General features: G+C 40.2%; 1 protein-coding gene across 1 annotated transcript in view; it reads right to left on the reverse strand.

The window, feature by feature from the left end:
* Positions 1–20734, reverse strand: part of grin3bb (glutamate receptor, ionotropic, N-methyl-D-aspartate 3Bb) — a 90164-nt gene that overhangs the window by 20999 nt on the left and 48431 nt on the right. Inside the window, exons 2-4 of the mRNA XM_055183933.2 lie at positions 13835–14463; positions 3225–4317; positions 2455–2600 (exon numbers count right to left, since the gene is read on the reverse strand). Coding sequence (XP_055039908.2) covers positions 2455–2600; positions 3225–4317; positions 13835–14463 — 1868 coding nt within the window. The remainder of the gene's footprint in view (positions 1–2454; positions 2601–3224; positions 4318–13834; positions 14464–20734) is intronic.

The following is a 20734-nucleotide window of genomic DNA, read 5'->3' on the forward strand; positions in this document are numbered from 1 at the left end:
ATCTTCTTCACAAAATTAAAAAACGGATTAAAATGTTTTCAGCCAAATGAAATATTTCATGGGGCTTTGACTCTTTTGAAGACTCTGGGCTCTTTTACGTTCTTCTTCCAATTACATTTTAAATGATACATCCAAAAATATAAAGGGAAGCAACTGTAACTTCCTATTATGTCAGGCTTAATTCCTCCATCTGTCGTACAGAATCAAACCTTTACTAAGCAATTATTGAAAGAAATGAGATTTAGTGGCTCTCAGAAATTGTTCATAGTTCTGTCGTTTCTTCTAGATGCATCTCTGGCTTGAGTTAAAGTGAGGTTAGATGTCTGACAGCTGTTTTCATGGTTTGCTTTTAGTGAAAAAGTCTCCTAATGAGGCGTTGATAAATATCCCATAGGAATGTCTCTCCCCCCTCTCTCTGTTTCTTTCTTTGTCTTTTTCTGGCATAGCCAAAAATAACAATAATAAAATAAAGAAATAAAAAACATGCACTTCACAATTGGGTATGTCTGTGACAGTGGCCCTGCAGCTGGCAGGAAACAACAAACGCCCCTCTTGGCCGGCACTTAAAATGTAGACTAAAATATACCAAAAGTAACAATTTAATATTGTCAACCAGCGAGTGACTATAAACTGAATTGTATTTTTTTAGCATAAAAATTTGCATTGCCACAACCACTGCTTGAATTATTGAAAACCATGCTGAAATTAACCTTCCATGTGTTCATTTAAAGGAATATTCCACTTTCATTAAAAAATAGCGATAATTTACTCATCCCCATGTCATCCTAGATGTTTGTCTTCTTTCTTCAGTCAAAAAGAAATTTAGTTTTTTAAGGAAAACATTCCAGGATTTATCTCCATATAGTAGGGCTGGGCAAAAATATGATTTTTCGATTAATCGTTTTTTTACGTGGTCGATTCAGAATCGATTCTCAGAGAGCAGAATCGATTTTCCCCCCCATATTTTTTCTGCAAACATTGAACGTAAGATTAACGTTAATCAAATTACTAGTCTACTTCACCAGTGTTGTTTTCGTCAACGATGACGAAAACGAAATGATTTCGTTGACGCACATATTTTTTATGACGCTAACGCGACGATGACTAGCTAAAAATGTCTCTAAGGTGACGAAAACATGACGAGACACTTTCGAGTTTTCGTTGACGAAACGAGACGGAACGAAAATGATTATAAGTCTCACGTTCATAATGCATGTCAATTCTGCCTATTTTGCGTGAAATCTGTCTGTTTTTAGCTCAAAAGTATCAGCAATGCTGCCGCTTTCTATCCTTGTTTTGGGTCAACACAGTCTCACTCACGCTCACGCCCACCACCCGGCTGCCGCCATGCCGCGCACGCGCTCCAGATTTCAAACAACAACAACAACACACCTGCGGCTGTGGCGAGTTCGCAGGACCGTAGGGGTGACGCCAATAAACGGAAACGACGAGATGATTTATGGACATACTTTCAGTATAATCCATCAGACAGAAAACGGAAATATATTGGGAGACGACGGTTGGGAAGAATACCACCAAGTAGTAGCTTGTTGTAGGTAGGCAGCTTAAAGTTACGTGAAATGGAGACGGGCAACATCAGTATCTGTATTCCTCATCGACTATTTAACGCAAATATAAACACTGTAGTAGTTTATTGAAAACCCAGCCTACTTTGGTCTGGCCATCAGAGCACAAATCGCTTGGCTGCGCTGAACCCAGCGGCGAGCGCAGCTCACACCATGTCCTATGTGAAAGCCGCATAAGGGTCTTATCTAGTGAAACAATCATCTTTTTCGCAAAAAAGCCGTTTGACACGCCAGCATGACCTTAAGTATTAAGCAATCACGTCGAAAGGTCTTGTGTTTCGTGAAACGCACACTTGCGAACCATTTTTAAACAATAAGCGGACACAAAGACATTAATTAGTATCATTCCATGTACAACAACATTCGAACGGTCCTCTTTCTCCACGCTTGTAAACACTGGAGTGGTAGTTTCACATATGTCATGCATGGCCTTTCGACGTGATTACATAATTCGTAAGGTCACGCTGGTAGATCACAAGGCTAGTGCAAGACGAGAAGTTGTGGTTAAAAAGTACTTTTTTGGGCAAAAAGGATGATTGTTTTGCTCGATATTACCCTTATGCCTCGGTGGGGATCGTTTAAGCCCTTTGAAATTTTATCCTGCATTGAAACTGTAAACTGTTGAGGTCCACCAAAGTCCACTATATGGAGAAAAATCCTGGAATGTCCTCCTCAAAAAACCCAACCTCTTCTCGACCGAACAAAGAAAGACATAAACATCCTGGATGACATGGGGGTGACCAAACCATCAGATTTTTTATTAAAGTGAAATATTCCTTTAAAGCTATGCTAGTCACATTTGGCAGTGTACTGGGGCACTTGACACCATCTGCTGAGTCTCTTGTGTTTAGGTGAATTGATCTCTTACTTGAGAGTAGAAACACCATCAGGCGTGGTGGGCTTGTTGAATTTCCTCATGTACTCGTGCATCTCAGGAAAACTTTTTTTCATGTAATCCTCGGCGCTGCTTTCCCGAACAGTGCCGAATCTGAATCCCTGAGATGGGTGATGGAGCTGAGGGCCAAGACAAGGAATGTATTAAGATTATAGCTTAACAATACAATGACTTTAGCTGGGTAGTCACAATTGCAGCTAACCATTAATGCTTAGCCTCCTCTAAAAAGGGTCTTACTAGCTTTGAAATTAAAGGGTTTGATGATAACATTAATATTTACAGTAAAACATTTAGGAGTTGTTTCATCCAAAGAGACTTATAAATAATGAACATTTTACCACAGCTTTACCACATTGCAAAGTTAAGAAATAAGAGTAGTGTAAAAGCTAGAGCAAAGGTCATAATGCAGAAAGTTTCAGGAAAATAATTTGAAATATTTATTTTATGGTTATGAATTTCAGAGAACGCACGCATTTTTTAGATGAATCAAATGAACTGAGCTCTAGTTAAGACCCTAGAAAGCGACTATATATAAAAACAATATCCTTTAAAAGAAGAAGACCACACATGACCGGAAACGGTGGAGACACTTCACAGAGGCCCTATGCTCCCGAAGGGGCGAAGAGGATTAAGTCAAGTAAGTCATCCTTTAAAAGACTACTGAAAAACATTGTTTATTATCAGTGACTGTGACAGGATCTAACAAGCAAGCTATTGCTCAAATAACTCTCAAAAGATCTTACCTTTGCATCGTGTATTCCAGAAAGCTCTTCAAAGGTCTTTTCCCCAACCATGACTGCAGCCAGGTTTGCTGTGTAACTGGACAAAACCAGCAAACAAAATATGGCCCACAGGTTCATCAAAAAACGTCCAGTCCAGCACTTGGGTGTCTTACTGGAGACAGTGCGTCCGAAAAGGATGGCATAGCAGAGGTTGAGTGCTGAAGAATACGAGAAGACCTTAACGCGGTTACGTCCATGAGGCGTCATCCCGAAAGGACTCTTCCATTCGTAGAGGGTAAGAAAGAGAGCTGTTATATGTAGTGCTACAAAGATACCCATCCACATCGACCAATGCAGAGGCCACATGAAGGCTCCGATGGGAGCAGCCGTGTCTTTACTACGCACCAATATTCCCAAACTCGTCGAAAAGAACGGACTGGTGAAGTCTATAACTTTACTGCGAGCCGAGTTGATGCTGAAGCTGGTGACGGCCATGTCGGCCACCCCGCTCAGCAGGTCGCCCACCAACCCTGTCCACTGGCCACCCTTCACTGCTCCGTATTTCCCGTCCCCAACTATGTATAGGTCAAACTCGAAGTTCATGTCCTCGGCAAGCTTCTCCAGCAAATCGATACAGTATCCGTAACAACACTTGTTGTAATCCGGTGGCAAGAAGCTGCTGTTACCTTGTGCCCGCTCGGTATAGAAATGGTCCAGGGTATCCGAGCTGTTGGTGCCTGCGTCCAGACAGAACTGCCCAGCGGGACAGTTCCCATCATCATCTACCTCTCGTGTGAATACGAACGGATGCTCCACCAACGTAACCACCCGTAGACGGCTCCCCGACACAGGAAAGCCCGCCCGCCATCTCCGTCCTTCCCTGCCCATTTGACCCTCAGTGCGATGACGAGGGGACGAACCCTGCCATAATCCCTGCTCCTCTACATCCAACCTGCCACCTTCCCAGCTGCCCACCGTCACCCACGTGGGTTGACCAACGGCATCACGCCGCAGACTCCAAATGTGAACTGTTTGGGAGGTGAGTACACGTGAGATGTTGCGTTGAACGCTGACAGGGCCCGTCAGTCCCACGAAGGATGTGTTCGAGAGGAACCTGAGGGATGGAGAACACAAGAGTCAAACAAAATAATTCAAGGGGAACAGAAAGCCCAGCAAGTCTCCCACTCTACAAGACAGGAGTAGACAAGCAGGAGGCGGTAACAGGATTGTCTACAGGTTAAGCCAACCTTATTCTCCTCAGCAGCAATGCAGACAGTAAATATCACTGCGGCAGAGGGGGAAGGCCTGGGAGAGGGATTGCCTGACACGCTCTGGCACTCGTCACACCATAAACTACAGATGTTGCTTTTACAGAGCAATATATCTGATTGTGAAGCCCCCTCCTACTTTACAGAATTAGAGTCGCTCAATTGGCAAGGCAGCAGCTTTGATGCAGAGCTCGGGTCACTTAAGGAAATGCTCGATGTTGAAGCCCAACGTTTGCAGTAATAAATAAAAGATATGACATTCGACTAATGCAGAGCTGGTAAAAACTGCAGTGAAAAGCGTAACATGTAATTTGGCACTAAACCCTTTTCCATTGGTTTTACCTGTCAACGAATGCAAAAAGCCCACCTTAGCAAACCCATCACTGAGAACATTTATATTTATGCGTTTGTCAGACGCTCTAATCCAAAGTGACATTTAGGGTATGCATTTTATTTAGCATTATGTGTTTCCTGGGAATCAAATCCATTTGCACCACTTACACAGAACTTCAGTGAATCTACAGTGTGTCTTTCAGCTCAGTTAGGATGGCAAGTTGTTATAAGCTTGAAAACCATCTTTTATTTTCCTACCACTTTATGATCCGTCATATATTAAGAAGAGAGCAGTGAGTAAGAGAGAGAGAGAGATGAGAGAGTACAAGAAAGAAACTATTGGCTGATGAAGCCATGCTGACCATTTGTGAACCTCAGCATAAAAAGACCTTCACTTGTAAAAGATGTACTACTTACAACAAAAAAATAGTATTTTGACATTTTCTTAAGAAAATGTGAAGGTTTGTTCATCAGTACCACAAGGTTATGTTTTATGTGGTTTCTGGCACTTTTCACCCACACATTCCGGAAGATACACTGGGATTAGTCCTGGGATCTTTTAATTTTGGTTCATTCGCACTGCTAGTGTTGTTCAAGAATCTGTGCGTGCATTCACACACATCCCATTAAGATCTTGTACACATTACGTGTAATGTATTTTTAATTGTGCACTTGTTCTTTGTTTTTTTGGGGGTTTTTTTGCAGGCCTTAAAGGGGACATTCCATGAAAATCAGACTTTTTCCGTGTTTAAGTGCTATAATCAGGTCCCCAGTGCTTCTACCAACCCAGAAAACATGAAAAATAGCAACCCTGTAACTTTGTTTTGGTAAGGCTCTCTCTGCAAGCATGTGAATAAATAGGTCATGCGGATTTCGCTCCCCGCATGACGTAGCTAAGGGATCTCATTATAATGATACCGCCCCTGCAACTGCGCTATCCAATCATGATGCTATCTCGAGTGAGAGTGACCGAGAGAAAGTATGACTGACAGCACGACGCGTTTGTATTCCATCAAACACAAACAGGAGCCTACAATCTTATAACTTGTAGTTTTAATAATCTTTCTAAAGACTGAATTAACGTTCTAAAGGATTAACGTTACCTTAGTGCAAGAGAGAGAGCGAGTGAGCGAACGAACGAGAGAGAGAGCAACGCGACGGTTCGCTTTCAAGTAAGTTATGTTGTTTAATATGTTTCTCTGAAGTTTATATAAATGAACACGAGAATTAATGCACTGAACGAGACAGAGTAAGTGAACAACACATATTCACTATCATACACAATAAGTAAATATGTTGTTTAATGTTTCTCTGAAGTTTCAAATGAATGAGGAGTTACAAAATAGATGAGAGACTGACAGAAACGCGAATGTGTTCAATATGTGTGCACAAAAACTTAAACATGTCATTTGATCTGTTTCTCTGAAGTTTAAGCATTAAACGTGTTGTTTTATTACAGATCATTTAAATGTGCTCGTGTGGTTTGGTCAAAAAGTAAACTTCTGAGTGTTTGTGGACGTGTATTTTATTGTAACATGCTGAAAATCATTGTGCCTGTTTAAAACAAGTGCAGCATGATACCTAAAAGTCTTTATTTTTATTCCACAATGTTCCCCATCTGCTGATAAACATGTATTTAGTATGCATAAAACAGATAATTGACTTTTTAAACTTGTTCAAATATATAATGCTTAACATCGCTCACTAACTTCTTTCGTGAGAGAATCTCCCTCGATGCTTTGTCAGCTCTACAGCGGGAGCGCTTGAGACTCCGCCCACCTGAGCAGCTCGTTTGGATTTAAAGGGATACACACAAAACGGTGCATTTTTGCTCAGCCCCATAAAGTGCCTATTTTAACATGCCACAATAAATTACCTATATGGTATTTTGAGCTAAAACTTCACATATGTACTCAAGGGACATCAAAGATTTATTTAATATCTTAAAAACGTCTTCTGGAACGTCCCCTTTAAGTTTGCTTAGTATCTGCGTTTCTTTCTTGGAAAACCAAGCATATGCACTTTTTTCTGTTAAGCTGGCGCCGATCTCAGCTTTAGTGCGGATAGTGAGGAGCTCCCTGATCTCTGCCTGATCTTATTTCAGTTTGCAGACATTTTTTTGTCAACGTTGATCTCCATTTAAAACAGCCCTGTCAAAGAGCAGGGAGAACCAAGAACTAGGTTGTTGTGACAACACGCGCCTCCTCACTATGACACACCCCTTACAGCATTGCTCCTGTCTGTTGTTCACACAGGATGCGTTCTGGGAATGTTACGGCAATGTTACTAGGCCCCCCTTTACATATAGGACATATTTGCATTCAAAATGGCACTCTGGCAATTTTATGGTAATTTTCTGGGATCAATGCAATGTGCGAAAAGGTTTTATGGTTGCTAAGGTGTTCTGGGTATTTTTCAGCATGTTGCTAGGTAGTTACTAGGGTGTTCTGATTGGTTGCTTATTGGCTTAAAGCGACAATAAGTAGGATTTTCCCCCATCTAGTGGTGAACTTGTATTTTGCTTTCAAACGAATAGTGCTCTCTAGCGCCTCGCTTTTCCAAATGCGTGTTGCAACTACGGTAGCCGGTATGTACTCACTGATCTCCTTGTCCGTTACAGCTGGTTCACGTGTTCTGAATAAAAATGCGTTGCAGTAGGCTAGTGCGTTTTCCCCTCTCTGCTATTATAGTTTTTCAATATGGGAAATCACATGGAAGCCTTCTAGGACTTGGCTCTCCTGATTTTGCCAAGTGGTTGTTGTCCTCAAGGCAACATTATGTTGACCCTGGGACAACATTTCAATCAACCAATCAGATTTCAGAAATAAGTTTACAGTTTGTTTTAAGTTTAAGCTTACAACCAGGATTAGCTGTTCCTAGACTATTGTTTTTCACTTATCATGTCCCTCTGATTTTAGGGTTTGGTTATGGTTGGGGTTTGGGGTGGGTTTAGGTTTTATTTAGAAAAATGTTGTCCTTGGGTCAACACAATATGTTGCCCTGAGGACATCAACCACTTGGCAAAATCAGTTCGAGCTCTAGGAGGCTGTTTACACTTGGTATTAAGATGTGTTTTCATTGATCGGATCACAAGTGGACGAGAGAGACACATTACGTTTACACCTGGTATTTAAATCCGTCTCTTTTGTCCACTTTCGACCGCTTCTGTGCTGAATGCTATGAGGGGGTGGTCTGTGAGACGGTGGGCGAGTCTCTCTGCTGTCATTCAAACCCGAGCGGGAGTAATTATGAGTTTACATGGATGCAAACTAATATTATGTCGGAGTGCACTGCTTGTTTAGCAAGTAAACATGCTGCACAGTGTTTTGTACATGAGTATGTAAGAGCTTTCTTTGAATTTTCAGCGCAATTGATGAAATAGGATCGCGCAACTTTCACACGCTTTCAAAACGAAACTACGGAGATCAGCCGCTTAGTTTTCTCAATGAAAGGCTAAAAATAGCGCTGTTCACCGAATGTTCACGCCAGAAGTCAAACAAGACGTAAAACTTGTGTTTAATACCTCAGATTAGATAAATGGGCGGAGAGAAGGCGGTCGCGTGTGGCTGTTCGAACGCATTCAACCACATGTGCGTTCCGCAACTCCAAAGTGATCCGATCGAAAGTGGTTTCGACCACCTCTGGATGTGGTTGAAAGTGGTCGAAAGTGGACGAGCTCAAAACGTTTTGAACACCGTTTACACCTGGCATTAACGTCGTCCACTTGTGATCCGATCGACGAAAACACATGTTGGTGCCAGGTGTAAACAGCCTCTAGGACTTACCCGTTCAATGCAAATAAAGAGAAGAAATTCTAAGCTTACAGAAAAGTCAGATCATCGGCAGAGGTCATTTGACACCAATAAGGACATATTTATGAATAAAGACATTGATTTTGACTAATAAAATACTTAAGAAACTACACATTGTCCCTTTAAGTATAAAAGGCCCATCTCAAAGTTTGTATTACACGATGTATAAAAGTCAGATATCTCAGTAAGTTACGGTGTCCACGTCCTTCAAGTCCAAAAAATGTGCATCCATCGTTCACAAAATAAATCCAAACGGCTCCACGATGATAAACAAAGGCCTTCTGAGAGTAATCCATGCTTTTTTGTTGTAAAAATATCCATATTTAAAACTTTATAAACAAAAATAACTAGCTTCCATTAGCGCCACCATCTTAGACTTCTATAGGAGAGGGTATTAGTGTACTGTACGCACTTTCTTAGTGACATATGACAAATGCGGACAGCGGGGCACAGAGCAGCAGCAGAGAAACCTTCGTAAACTGCATACGCTCTCATCTTGAATGCAGACGCGACTAAGATGACAGCGTTACCGGAAGCTAGTTATTTTCGTTGATAAAGTTTTAAATATGGATATTTCTACAACAAAATGGTGCGGATTACCCTCAGAAGGCCTTGTTTATCATCTTGGAGCCGTTTAGATTTATTTTGTGAAGGATGGATGCACATTTTTTGGACTTGAAAAACGTGACTTTACATTTGATTAACTGAAAGATCTAAAACCTTTTCTAAAATAACTGAAAATGTGTTTGTCTGAAAAATGATGGACACATGCATCTCGGACAGCTTCGGGGTGAGTAAAATATGGGTTTAATATCATTTTTGTCCAAACTATCCCTTTAAAGGGGACATACCATTAAAGTGCCCATATTATGGAAAACTCACTTTTTCTGGGTTTTAGGGTGTTCATTTGTGTCTCTGATGCTCCCACATGCATACAAACTTGGAAAAAAATCCATCCATGCTGTTTTGAGTGAGATACAGGTTTCTGAATGTCCTCTGCCTTGAGTCTCAGATTGCGCGAGTTCAAACTCAGCTCCGTTGTTACGTAACTAGCCGTTTCGTCACATTCAGTTTGAATTTTCCCACCCACCACCCCACTCGCAGGTCTCCACCCACCAGGGAGCTAGAGAGAGCACAGAGCAGTCAGTCACTTCGCTGATACCCTGCTGTTATCATGTCTCACTGAAATAACAGAGCTATTTGGATATTATGGATTATACTCCCGCCTACTTTTAAAAACAAAGTTTTAACGCGTGGTTATTGGAACCCGGAGTAATCTTATATACAGTGTGTTACGACGCAAATAGTCATCAGATTGTAGGCGATAAGACGTTCATGCAATCTGATGTAAACAACAGACTATGTATCTATATTTCACGAATTATACGCATTTGTGGACAAAAATGGTCATTGGATGTATTTTATTGGACTTTCATGGATCATTCACACATCTGAAACAGACTGGATTCGATTCGCGATCATTCTATCAACACAAAAGGTAAGAAGTCACGTTATATTTTGCATGTTGTCATCTTCTGTCAGAAAATACTACATTTATGATGCTAGAGCATCTGTATCTCAAAACAGAGATCATACATTGATGCTAATCCCGTAAATTATACCTTTTAAATGTATAGTGATGTTAAAATTGTTTGTAGACAGTTATATAGATATTTTTGCAGGCTAGATAGTTTACAGCGTGGTTTCGAAAGTTAAAAAAAATATTTAACGGCTTTATTTTACAATTCTACAAGAACTAAGTAATAGTGCTTTGCCAAACTAAAATTTTTTTGCCAAACTAACCGAGACCGGGCCTTACCGACCCGGCTTTTCTGACGAGGCTAACCCCCGAGCCTCTTATAACTTTACGGTCCGGACCTCCCGCTAGCTTCTAGCAATTAGCATGCGGTCCACAAGCAGTATACATCCCCCGCCGGGTCTTAATTTCTGTAATTTGCGAAAATAATGCGTTTGAAAATGTTTTATAACTGGAATATGTTAGTATTGTCCATGCAGGGAAAACGAGTGTATTGTTGAAACTGCTACATCACAATTTACTCTGGAATCATTGTGTGTCATGAGTTTCTTCCCCTGTAGTGTACTTATTAGTGATACTTTTCTGCTTGATTTGTCGGTTGGGAACATAAACCGTTAATAATAATAATAATATATAAAATAATAACACAGTATGGTCTGTACTGCTCACGATATCACTATGCACGCGCACATGACGTTAGTAGTGGGGCGTGATCAAAGGAGCAGCAGCTTATAAATATGTAATGACTAGCTCAAAACGGCACAATCTGAAATGCCCTGAAACAGAGACTCCTAGAGATGGGTAACAATCTTTTCCTACAAGCTATTTCGAGCAAACAACTTTTGAAACATGCTTTATGGAACTCATACACCTATTTAACTTGTGGACTTTTTCCATTGTTAAGTGCTATAATTGGTTCGCCAGTGCTTTAATCAACCTAGAAAATGTGAAAAACAAGAACCCAGTAACTTAGTTTTAGTAAACCAGTCTCTGCAAGCATGTGAAAAAATAGGTCATTGAAATTTGGTTCCCCTTGTGATGTCAGAAGGGGATAATACCACCCCTTAATCTGCACTATCCAACTACTGCACTGCAATTTAGTGCAGAAATCAACTCATTGGCATTTAACAGGACACACCCAAAAACGGCACATTTTTGCTCACACCTACAAAGCACATGTAGCAGAATTGACAATAAAAACAGACTTGAAACTTGACTCCCTTACGAAAATTACGAAAATTATCCATGTTTTTTAGTAATAACCATGGTGTATTTTAAGCATAGGAAAAACATGTTTATTTTGTAGTTTAAGCTTCAATTTCATAAGGGGTGAAACAATAAACAAGTTTAAATCATAGTTGTCGAGGGTTTGAGCAATGCTAGGTTTATTATAACACTACAGCAATAACAGATTTAAGCAATACTCACTAATTACAATAGACACCCACAGGAAACATCAACTGTCACAAGCAGGCAAAACAGAGTCGACAAATTACATCTCCTCAATCCATAAACTCCTTGAGCTATGACAAATGAGTTCAAATTAGTTTCACACAGAAAAAAATTGTTCCCTTTTCTGTTATTACTCTACACTCAAAACCACTCTACACTATGTCTACATTTCAGTCATCTGCCATCATTCAGCATGATTTGAGTCCGGCTGGCAAATGTTCAGTCTCATCCTGTTGTGATGAGAGGCACAGACTCCCCAAGCAGCTATTTTTTATTTCTGTTTGTTGGGCGAGATGCAGGGGTGTGTGGCAGCGCGCTGGCGTGATCCATACCAAGTGGCGGGTCTGCATGGCCAAGTCTTTTGATAAAAGTGATCCCACCTCAGGGAAAGGCAACTGAGGGGAAGTCATAAATAAAGCTTTAAAGCACGTCTGAGTGTTTGGGCAAACAAGAATCATCTTCAGCATCGTGAGAACGGACCGTACGCCTGTCCTTAAGCATGACACAAGCTGACTCCAGATTTTAAAAAATACATCAAAGATGGCAGAATGTTTCTACTAGAATTAATAGAGAAACGTCTAGCTCTTTATCATACAGAATATTCTTGTAATTTGTCATTATTTTGCTTGATTATTATTTTTTTGGCTTGCATGTGTGTTTTTTCTGGATAAACATCAAAGCAATATTATCTCGAAACATGATCTAATACATAATATAGTGAATCTGACATATTTGTATTCCTGTTAAGCTGTTATTGATGAGTTTTGAGAGTTTTTAATATTTCCATCTGATTATTTATGTATGCAATTCTGATCCATTATGAACAAGCATGTACACCCAGTACTAGCCTACCACAAAACCATAGCAAAGTACCCTGCCTCCTGGAACATATTATTGTTTCAAATATATAAATCTTTTACTTTTTGGCTTCAGGTTCAGGATGATTTTGTGGAAGAAACTGAAGAGCCCGCTGTCATTTTCTGTCAGAGTACATTTCACAGTTGCCACTGAATTGTGCAAAATGACACATGACAAGCAATAAGGCAAACAATGCGCGACGTAAACACTTTAAAGGCAGAATAGGCAGGAATTATCCAAAAAAACTTTTTTACAAATTTGTTTAAACTGACTTTATATATCAATACATAAGTAAAATGTAAGTACTCTGAAAAAGAGAGTACAAAAATCGAGCGTCTGTATACCTCTCAGCACTGTTTTAAACACAGCTAACTTTTCCATTCACTCCACCCCCTCCCTTCTGGGTTTCTTCTTAAGCCACGCCCCCAAAACACATGAACGCGCGAATTACCTCAGACAAGCGGAGAGGAAGGAGCGAGGTGCATGTAATAACATCAAGTCACAATCACATGTAATAATACACCTAACTTTATCACTAGGAATATAAACAGATGGCTTTTATAAACGGATGGCTTTTAGTACTCACTCAGCCAGTGTTTTGCATGGAAGAGTTTCTGTGATGAAAGCATTGTTGACTCTGACGAGGACTACACTCCGCAGACAATACCGCATCATCGACTCGAGGAAAAGCCACGCGATATTTCCTCTCGTTTGATTGCTTCATTTATTCCTTTTTTGCCTTCGCTGACTGTATATGCAGGTACTGTAAGATGTGAATGCAGTTTCTGTGAGTTGTTAGTGCTATTTCTCTGCTGTACTATTGCTCTGCCTATTGCCTCGTGCACGTTCAAATCAATCGGGTGTGCGCATGTCTGGGCAGATCCCATAGCAACGGGTGGAGCCATGGTCGCGAGAGAGAGTGATATTTGAGCAAGCTAATCATATGTTTCGTCCCGGATGGAAATAATTAACTGTGTCGTGAGAGGTCTACAGACACTCGAGTTTTGTACTCTCTTTTTTAGAGTACTTGCATTTTGGTTATGCGTTTGTATGTGGAGACAGTTTGGACAAACTTGTGAAGGGGTTTTTTGGATGATTCCTGCCTACCCTGCCTTTAACAATGGCCCATGGCAAAAGAGGTGGCTTTTCTCAAGAAATAATTCACTACCCTGCTGAAAAGATCAGCTTAGACCTGAATTCATTTTAATGCTGGTCCATGCCAAGCTGGTATATGTATGCATTTGCAGATGCTACAGTGCATTCAATCTATCAAACCCATGCCACTTGGTAGACTACAATAGCATTGTTGTGCACCAACAAAACCAGCTACGCTACTTTTTTATTGAATAGATTAAGAGAGTATGAGCTTACCTTGCAATATACTGTCCTGACGAGGGCAGCTCATGTTTGTTGGGTTTATCAAAACAGTTTACCATATTTTGGATGAGGGCCAGATCAGGCCGTACAACAGTTGCCGCAGTAACAGCTCGGTTGATAAGCTGCAGAGCATCCTGAATGTACAAGTGCAGCGGTTTGCGGCCGACCTCACCGTAGGCCAGCAGTCCCAAAGGCAGCCCAATAGAATGAAGAGCATCCGGACTTAAGGGATATCCCATAATCCAATGCACCGCGGGCAACGTCAATCCCAAGTCATGCGCGCTGCGCAGAACGGACGAGGCACACTCTGGGTCGGCCCCAAAAAGTAGGACCGAGGCGGGTGGTGGGTGGTCCTGATTAAAGTGCTCAGAGAGAAAATCTGATATATTGGTGGCGTGAGGTGTGCTGTGGGAGAGATTTAGGGCAGCCCGCAGGTGCCAGTGTGAAGGTCCCCAGCCAGCATGGCCCCGAAGTTTCAGGAGATCTAGAAGACCAGCGTCCTCCCAGCCTTGGCAAAGCACAGCCATGCTTTCCTCCCAGCCGCTCTGCTGTAGAACACCCAGAAGCAACTCCGCTAATCCAGATGCCGGAATACGAGTCGTCATCTGCAAGTGGAATCGATTCTGAAGAAGACAAAAAGAGCGACGGTAAGACAACACAGTCGGCAGATCTTATACATGATTGGAAATGGATCCAAAATGACTTCATGACAGTGAATTAGACATTTTTTCAGTATGTTTGTTCCCTGGGATTTAAATCCATGAACTTTTGTGCTGTTCGGGAACCACTGCTCTATGTCAACAGTATTTTTATTTTCTCATGGAATTTTCCAACAAATCCCCATTTTTACAAGATATAATATAGATCTCAGGCATGCTTAAAATGTATCAGCTGAAAAAACCCACAGATCATTTATAATAGTATGTCCAAAATGCCCCTATTTGGGTGGGAGCAAAAAGTTAATTTTTTTGAGCTACAGCTCCTTATACTGGATTCACACCGAACGCGGTAGAGGCGGCAGAACACGCTATTTGTGCATAGTTGGACATTTGAATATTTTGAGTTTACTCGCTTCATTTGCGCGTGAAAGCCGCACGTGAAATTCTAGTCATTCAAGACATTCACGCGGAAATGCGCATCATGGGAGGGGCTTCTGCGACTCTGCTCGCTTCCTGTAATCACGTCACTACTAAAGCAAGCTCCTAATTGGTTAGCGCGGTGTGATTTTCCGCCAAAGTTCAGATTTTTCAACTTGTGCGTTTCCCGCTGTAATGCTCAATTTGCGTCATTCGCGGAAACTAGACACGCGAATGAGGTGGATTCCTGCGCTAAACTCCTTATTTGCATGGCGAGACCTCCAGATGCATGTAAACGCATCTTTATATTTACTTAACATTGAAATCATTCGCGCCAGATGCTCTATTTGCGTTTGGTGTGAACGCAGCATTACTCCCTTTCCAACAGAGAGTGAGCACTTTTGATTAAAAATAGATCTGATTCGTGTGATACAGCCTAAGACAATAATATCTCTAGCTGCATTAGCGCTACAATGTGCTAACAAACACATCTAAAAAAGCTTCGGGGTTAAATGAACCAGTCGGTTGGTGGCCGTGGGCAGGGCTTTGTTAGTGTGACATCACATTAACAAGAGAAGCAAAACAGCATATCTAATGACACTGCTCTGGTTTAATGGGGATTAAAAAAGGAGTACGTGGATTTTTTTTTATTGTAGGATGGTTGTGTACACACACTGCCAACACACATTTATGTCCAAACACCTTGTAAAAGTGGATTTTCCATAATATGGGCCCTTTAACGGACTCTGGTGCGTAAAAAAGCAACTTCTAAGAAATACATTTTTTCTCTATCTTACTGAGGTCCAAAGTTTTTTTTTTCTCAGACATGAATGCTCTCCAAGAACACTGAATCATATTATCAGTATGTACAGTAGTGCAGTTTTCCTCTTCCTTAAATCCTCTTTTTTCCCTTCTCAGTATGCCACTCACATAAAAGAGCTCTGTATGTCCTTCCATAATATGGCTAGTTGTGCTATTGATTTTATACTCTAAAACCAAAGGACTTAATAAATGTCCTCTCTAGCATGACAGAGACTGCTACGCCAGCAGTTTTTATGCCTTACTGAACTAACCGCTCATAGCTTGTAACCCACTTAGATTATAAGATACAGTTAAAAACACATCTCAGGATTGACTCATCACAGAATCGACAATCTGATCCAAAAGCCAATGCTGATTCTGTGACCCGTGTGCCAAGTTAATATGGTGGCCCTTCTTAGTTTAACATTAAGGTTTTAAAAGTAATTTACAATCTCTTTTCACGAGTTTCTCAATGCAGGTGGCAAAAATTAAAGTGGCTGATATAGGGGAGCAGCAGACGCATGGGGACACGCATCCCTACATTTTTAAATGAAGATGATTCTGTCCAATGCACTTTTTGACACACTGTGGAAATATACCATAAAACTCACGTATGTTCATTTTGCCGATTTTGAGATTTTTCGACAGATTGAATGTCCAGGTTCATTTCCATATACAGTATGCGTCACATACCTAAATAGCCAATGAAAACTTGTGAAATCATGTCATCTGATTTTCACGTACCCGTTTGGTGTCAAAGCTGTCAATCACGCCGCATATCTTCCGCCTGTGAAGCATCTCGCCGGTCTCTTAAAGTTTCATCGAACCTCAGCACTGGATATAGCCGAATAAACATGACAATGACTTTCCTTCGAGGTAAACGTTTCCCCCGGACGCCAGACTAACATCTAGGAGTTACTTAATTACGGTAGGACTGTGCAAACAAAGTATCTGTCTAGCATTGGTGATATTTACGCTGGGGATTTCCCCACCACTTTTTGAAAGCATTTGGTTAAAATGTTCTGAAAAATCAAGCGATGCTTAAGACTGGTTTTGTGGTCTAGTCTCACATGTGTTGTGTTGTATGCTTATGGTGTGTTTTCTTGTACATGTGTAATGAAATTCATTGTAATCATTTATTAAACGCGCTGCTGTTTTCTACGGTATGGTGCTTTGGCACTGTTCGGTTGAGCTGGTGTTGCAGGGACTGTTGTGTAGCATTACCATGTCAGTGTATTGATTCATTGTCCCTTAATGGTTTGCAAGAGACATTTAATACACATAATTAATATTAAATAAAGTAAGCGTATTTAACCAAGACGTAGGCTATTTAATAAACTGAGCGTGTTCATCTGTCAATACGAAACGCGACTTGGTCATTCTAATTAATGATCGGAAGAACGCGTATCGATCAAAGTTACTGTAAAATATGCATGCATGTCCATTTAAACTCAATTTTGGTCAAATGTGGATTATATCATGACACTGGCAAGAATATGGTTACATGTAAATATGCCGTACCAAGTATGACAACGCTACATTCAACTGCTTTTGATATACGTTTTTTTTTTCACTTTCTGAAAAGTTACCGTTTTGGACATACGTGAGTTTCATCAGGCAGCGACGATATGTGATATGTTTTACAATGAACTGAAATTATCACAAAATTGGTATTAAAGCTGAGATAATGATAGATACCATTAGTTTCTGACATAGAAAGAGATAATGATAGTTTCTGAGATAGCGATAGATACCGATAGTTTCTGAGATACTGATAGATACAGATAGTCTCTGAGATAGCAAAATATACCGATAGTTTCTGAGATAGCAATAGATAGCAGTGGTTTCTGAGATACTAATAGTTTCTGAGATACTGATAGATACTAATAGTTTCTGAGATACTGATAGATACCGATAGTTTCTAAGATAGCGATAGATACCGATAGTTTCTGAGATAGCGATAGATACTGATAGTTTCTGAGATACTGATAGATACTGAAAGTTTCTGAGACAGTGATGGATACAGAAGCAAAAGATACCGATAGTTTCTGAGATAGCAATAGATAGCAATGGTTTCTGAGATACTGATAGTTTCTGAGATACCAAAATATAGTTTCTGAGATACTGATAAATACAGATAGTTTCTGAGATACTGATAGATACTGCTAGTTTCTGAGATACTGATAGATACTGATAGTTTCTAAGATAGCGATAGATACCGATAGTTTCCGAGATACTGATAGATACTGCTAGTTTCTGAGATACTGATAGATACTGATAGTTTCTGAGATACTGATAGATACTGATAGTTTCTAAGATAGCGATAGATACCGATAGTTTCCGAGATACTGATAGATACTGATAGTTTCTGAGATACTGATAGATACTGATAGTTTCTAAGATAGCGATAGATACTAATAGTTTCTGAGATAGCAATAGATAGCAGTGGTTTCTGAGATACTGATAGTTTCTGAGATACTGATAGATACTAATAGTTTCTGAGATACTGATAGATACCGATAGTTTCTAAGATAGCGATAGATACCGATAGTTTCTGAGATAACGATAGATACCGATAGTTTCTGAGATACTGATAGATACTGAAAGTTTCTGAGACAGTGATAGATACAGATAGTGTCTGAGATAGCAAAAGATACAGATAGTTTCTGAGATAGCAATAGATAGCAATGGTTTCTGAGATACTGATAGTTTCTGAGATACTGATAGATATCGATAGTTTCTAAGATAGCGATAGATACCGATAGTTTCTGAGATACTGATAGATACTGAAAGTTTCTGAGACAGTGATAGATACAGATAGTGTCTGAGATAGCAAAAGATACAGATAGTTTCTGAGATAGCAATAGATAGCAATGGTTTCTGAGATACTGATAGATACTACTATAGTGTTGTAGTCAAGACCACCTAAACCGAGACCAAGTCATGACCAAGACCAAGACAGGCCGAGACCAAGTCAAGACCAATACCACTGCAAGTCACTGCATTAAAACACTTGTGATAAAATGTGGAATATGCACAGGCCCGGGGTGGGTAATCGGGAGAACCGGGAGAATTCCCGGTGGGCCGCTTCACTTTTGGGCCGGTCGAGTTTTTTTTTTTTTTACATTTGTCACGCTAGTGAGTCTATCTCTTAAATGACACTTCACACGTTTCACATTGACAGCGCGCAGCCTCTGCATGGGTTGTACCATGTGAGGAAGTTTTCCCCTCCCATAGAGTTGGTTCGGTCCATAGCACGTCCCAGAAAACTTTTCTCCGGTAGGCTGGGCCGGCCCTACCGTAACAATACGCATCTGAGAGGAGGAGGGCGTAAAAACAGGTTGAAGAAAAAATCCATTGGAGGAGGATGCTGCCAAATGTGCCAAACTTACAGATTTATTTTCAAGAGGACAAACAAAGTGACAACAACAGGTAACTTAAAGAGAAATAAGAATAGTAATGATTAGCATTAGCAACGTAATTATTCGGCTAATACCGTTGTCAAACTATTTAACGTTACAAGCCAACTTTTTTTTTTGGTTAAAATATTAGCCTTTTGTGTATACATGGCGATTCATAGACTTTGCAAATATTATGCAAGCAGCTTCTGAGCAGTAGATAAGCCAGTTCCCCGCTGAAAATGAGGATGCCATGAGTAAACAATATGAATTAAAGTTATTTAACCCTCAGGTTGTGTTCAGAACCCTATAACACCTTTTGTGTTCCCAGTCAAGAATGACCAGCCAAAAAAGCTTATAAATCACTTGTTATGCTATATATTTACTAGGGCTGGTTATTGTTAGGAATTTCACAATTCGATTCAATTTCGATTCTTGAGGCTTCGATTCAATTCGATTCGATTCAATGCAATATTGATTTACTTGCTTCGATATGAATTCAATAATAAGTAAATACACAAGCAATTAAATACCTGAGTATATTTTTAAATAATGTGTGTAGTATTACTAATGTTTGATCACGTTGATGGTGAAGGCTTGAAAGAAGTGCTGCTGTTTGCCATCTTTGATCTTTCTGTTTTGATAAAGCGCGTCTTGTACAACGCTGAACGCTCTCACTAAAGTGTTGCCCACAGCGGCGCCACTTGCCGGGGGGGCTGAATCGATTCATAGGATTTGATGAATCGATATTGAATTGAGAAACAAATAATTGCAATGCATTTATGAATCGATATTTTTACCCAGCCCTAATATTTACCCAATATTGGATTCAATATTTTTGTCAAATTGTTTTCTTTTTTAATTAGGACTGGGTTTTATATTTCTATTTGCATCTGATTAATCATAGGCCTCATAGCATTAGCAATGCTAATAATTTATCAACCTTTCCTTGTGGAATAGACTCTAAACAGGGCTGGGTTATTTTTGACCCATAATGGGTAAATATTGGACAGAACACGCTGCTGGGTTAAAACTGACCCAATGCTGGGTTGTTTTAACCCAACTGTTGGGTTATTATAATCCACGGTTGCATAACAACAACCCAACATTGGGTTATTTTTAACCCAGCATGTGTTCTGTCCAATATTTACCCATTATGGGTCAAAAATAACACAGCCTTTTTTAGAGTGTAGAGGAATATTTTTGTTAACTTCATCTTAAGTGAAATATTATTTAACTTTTACCTTATTTGTTTAACCATGATATTAATAAAAACTATAGTAAGAGCTGAACTGTTGCTTTATTTGTCCAATTTAAAAAAAGTGCTAATTTGGAATAACACAATGGAAAAAGTGGGCCGGTCTTGGGCCTGAAATTCCCGGGCTGAAAAGTGGCCCCACTCCGGCCCTGAATATGCATATGATTAGATGATGTCTGTGTGTGTGTGTGTGTGTGTGTGTGTGTGTGTGTGTGTGTGTGTGTGTATGTGTGCGCGCGCGTGTGTGTGTGTGTGTGTGTGTGTGTGTGTGTGTGTGTGTGTGTGTGTGTGTGTGTCATCAGAGAAGTTGATAATCAAAGGCATTGCAGATATGCGGGAATTTATCTTTGTCTAAGCAAAT

Source organism: Misgurnus anguillicaudatus, chromosome 14, assembly GCF_027580225.2.
Source record: "Misgurnus anguillicaudatus chromosome 14, ASM2758022v2, whole genome shotgun sequence".
NCBI lineage: Eukaryota > Metazoa > Chordata > Actinopteri > Cypriniformes > Cobitidae > Misgurnus > Misgurnus anguillicaudatus.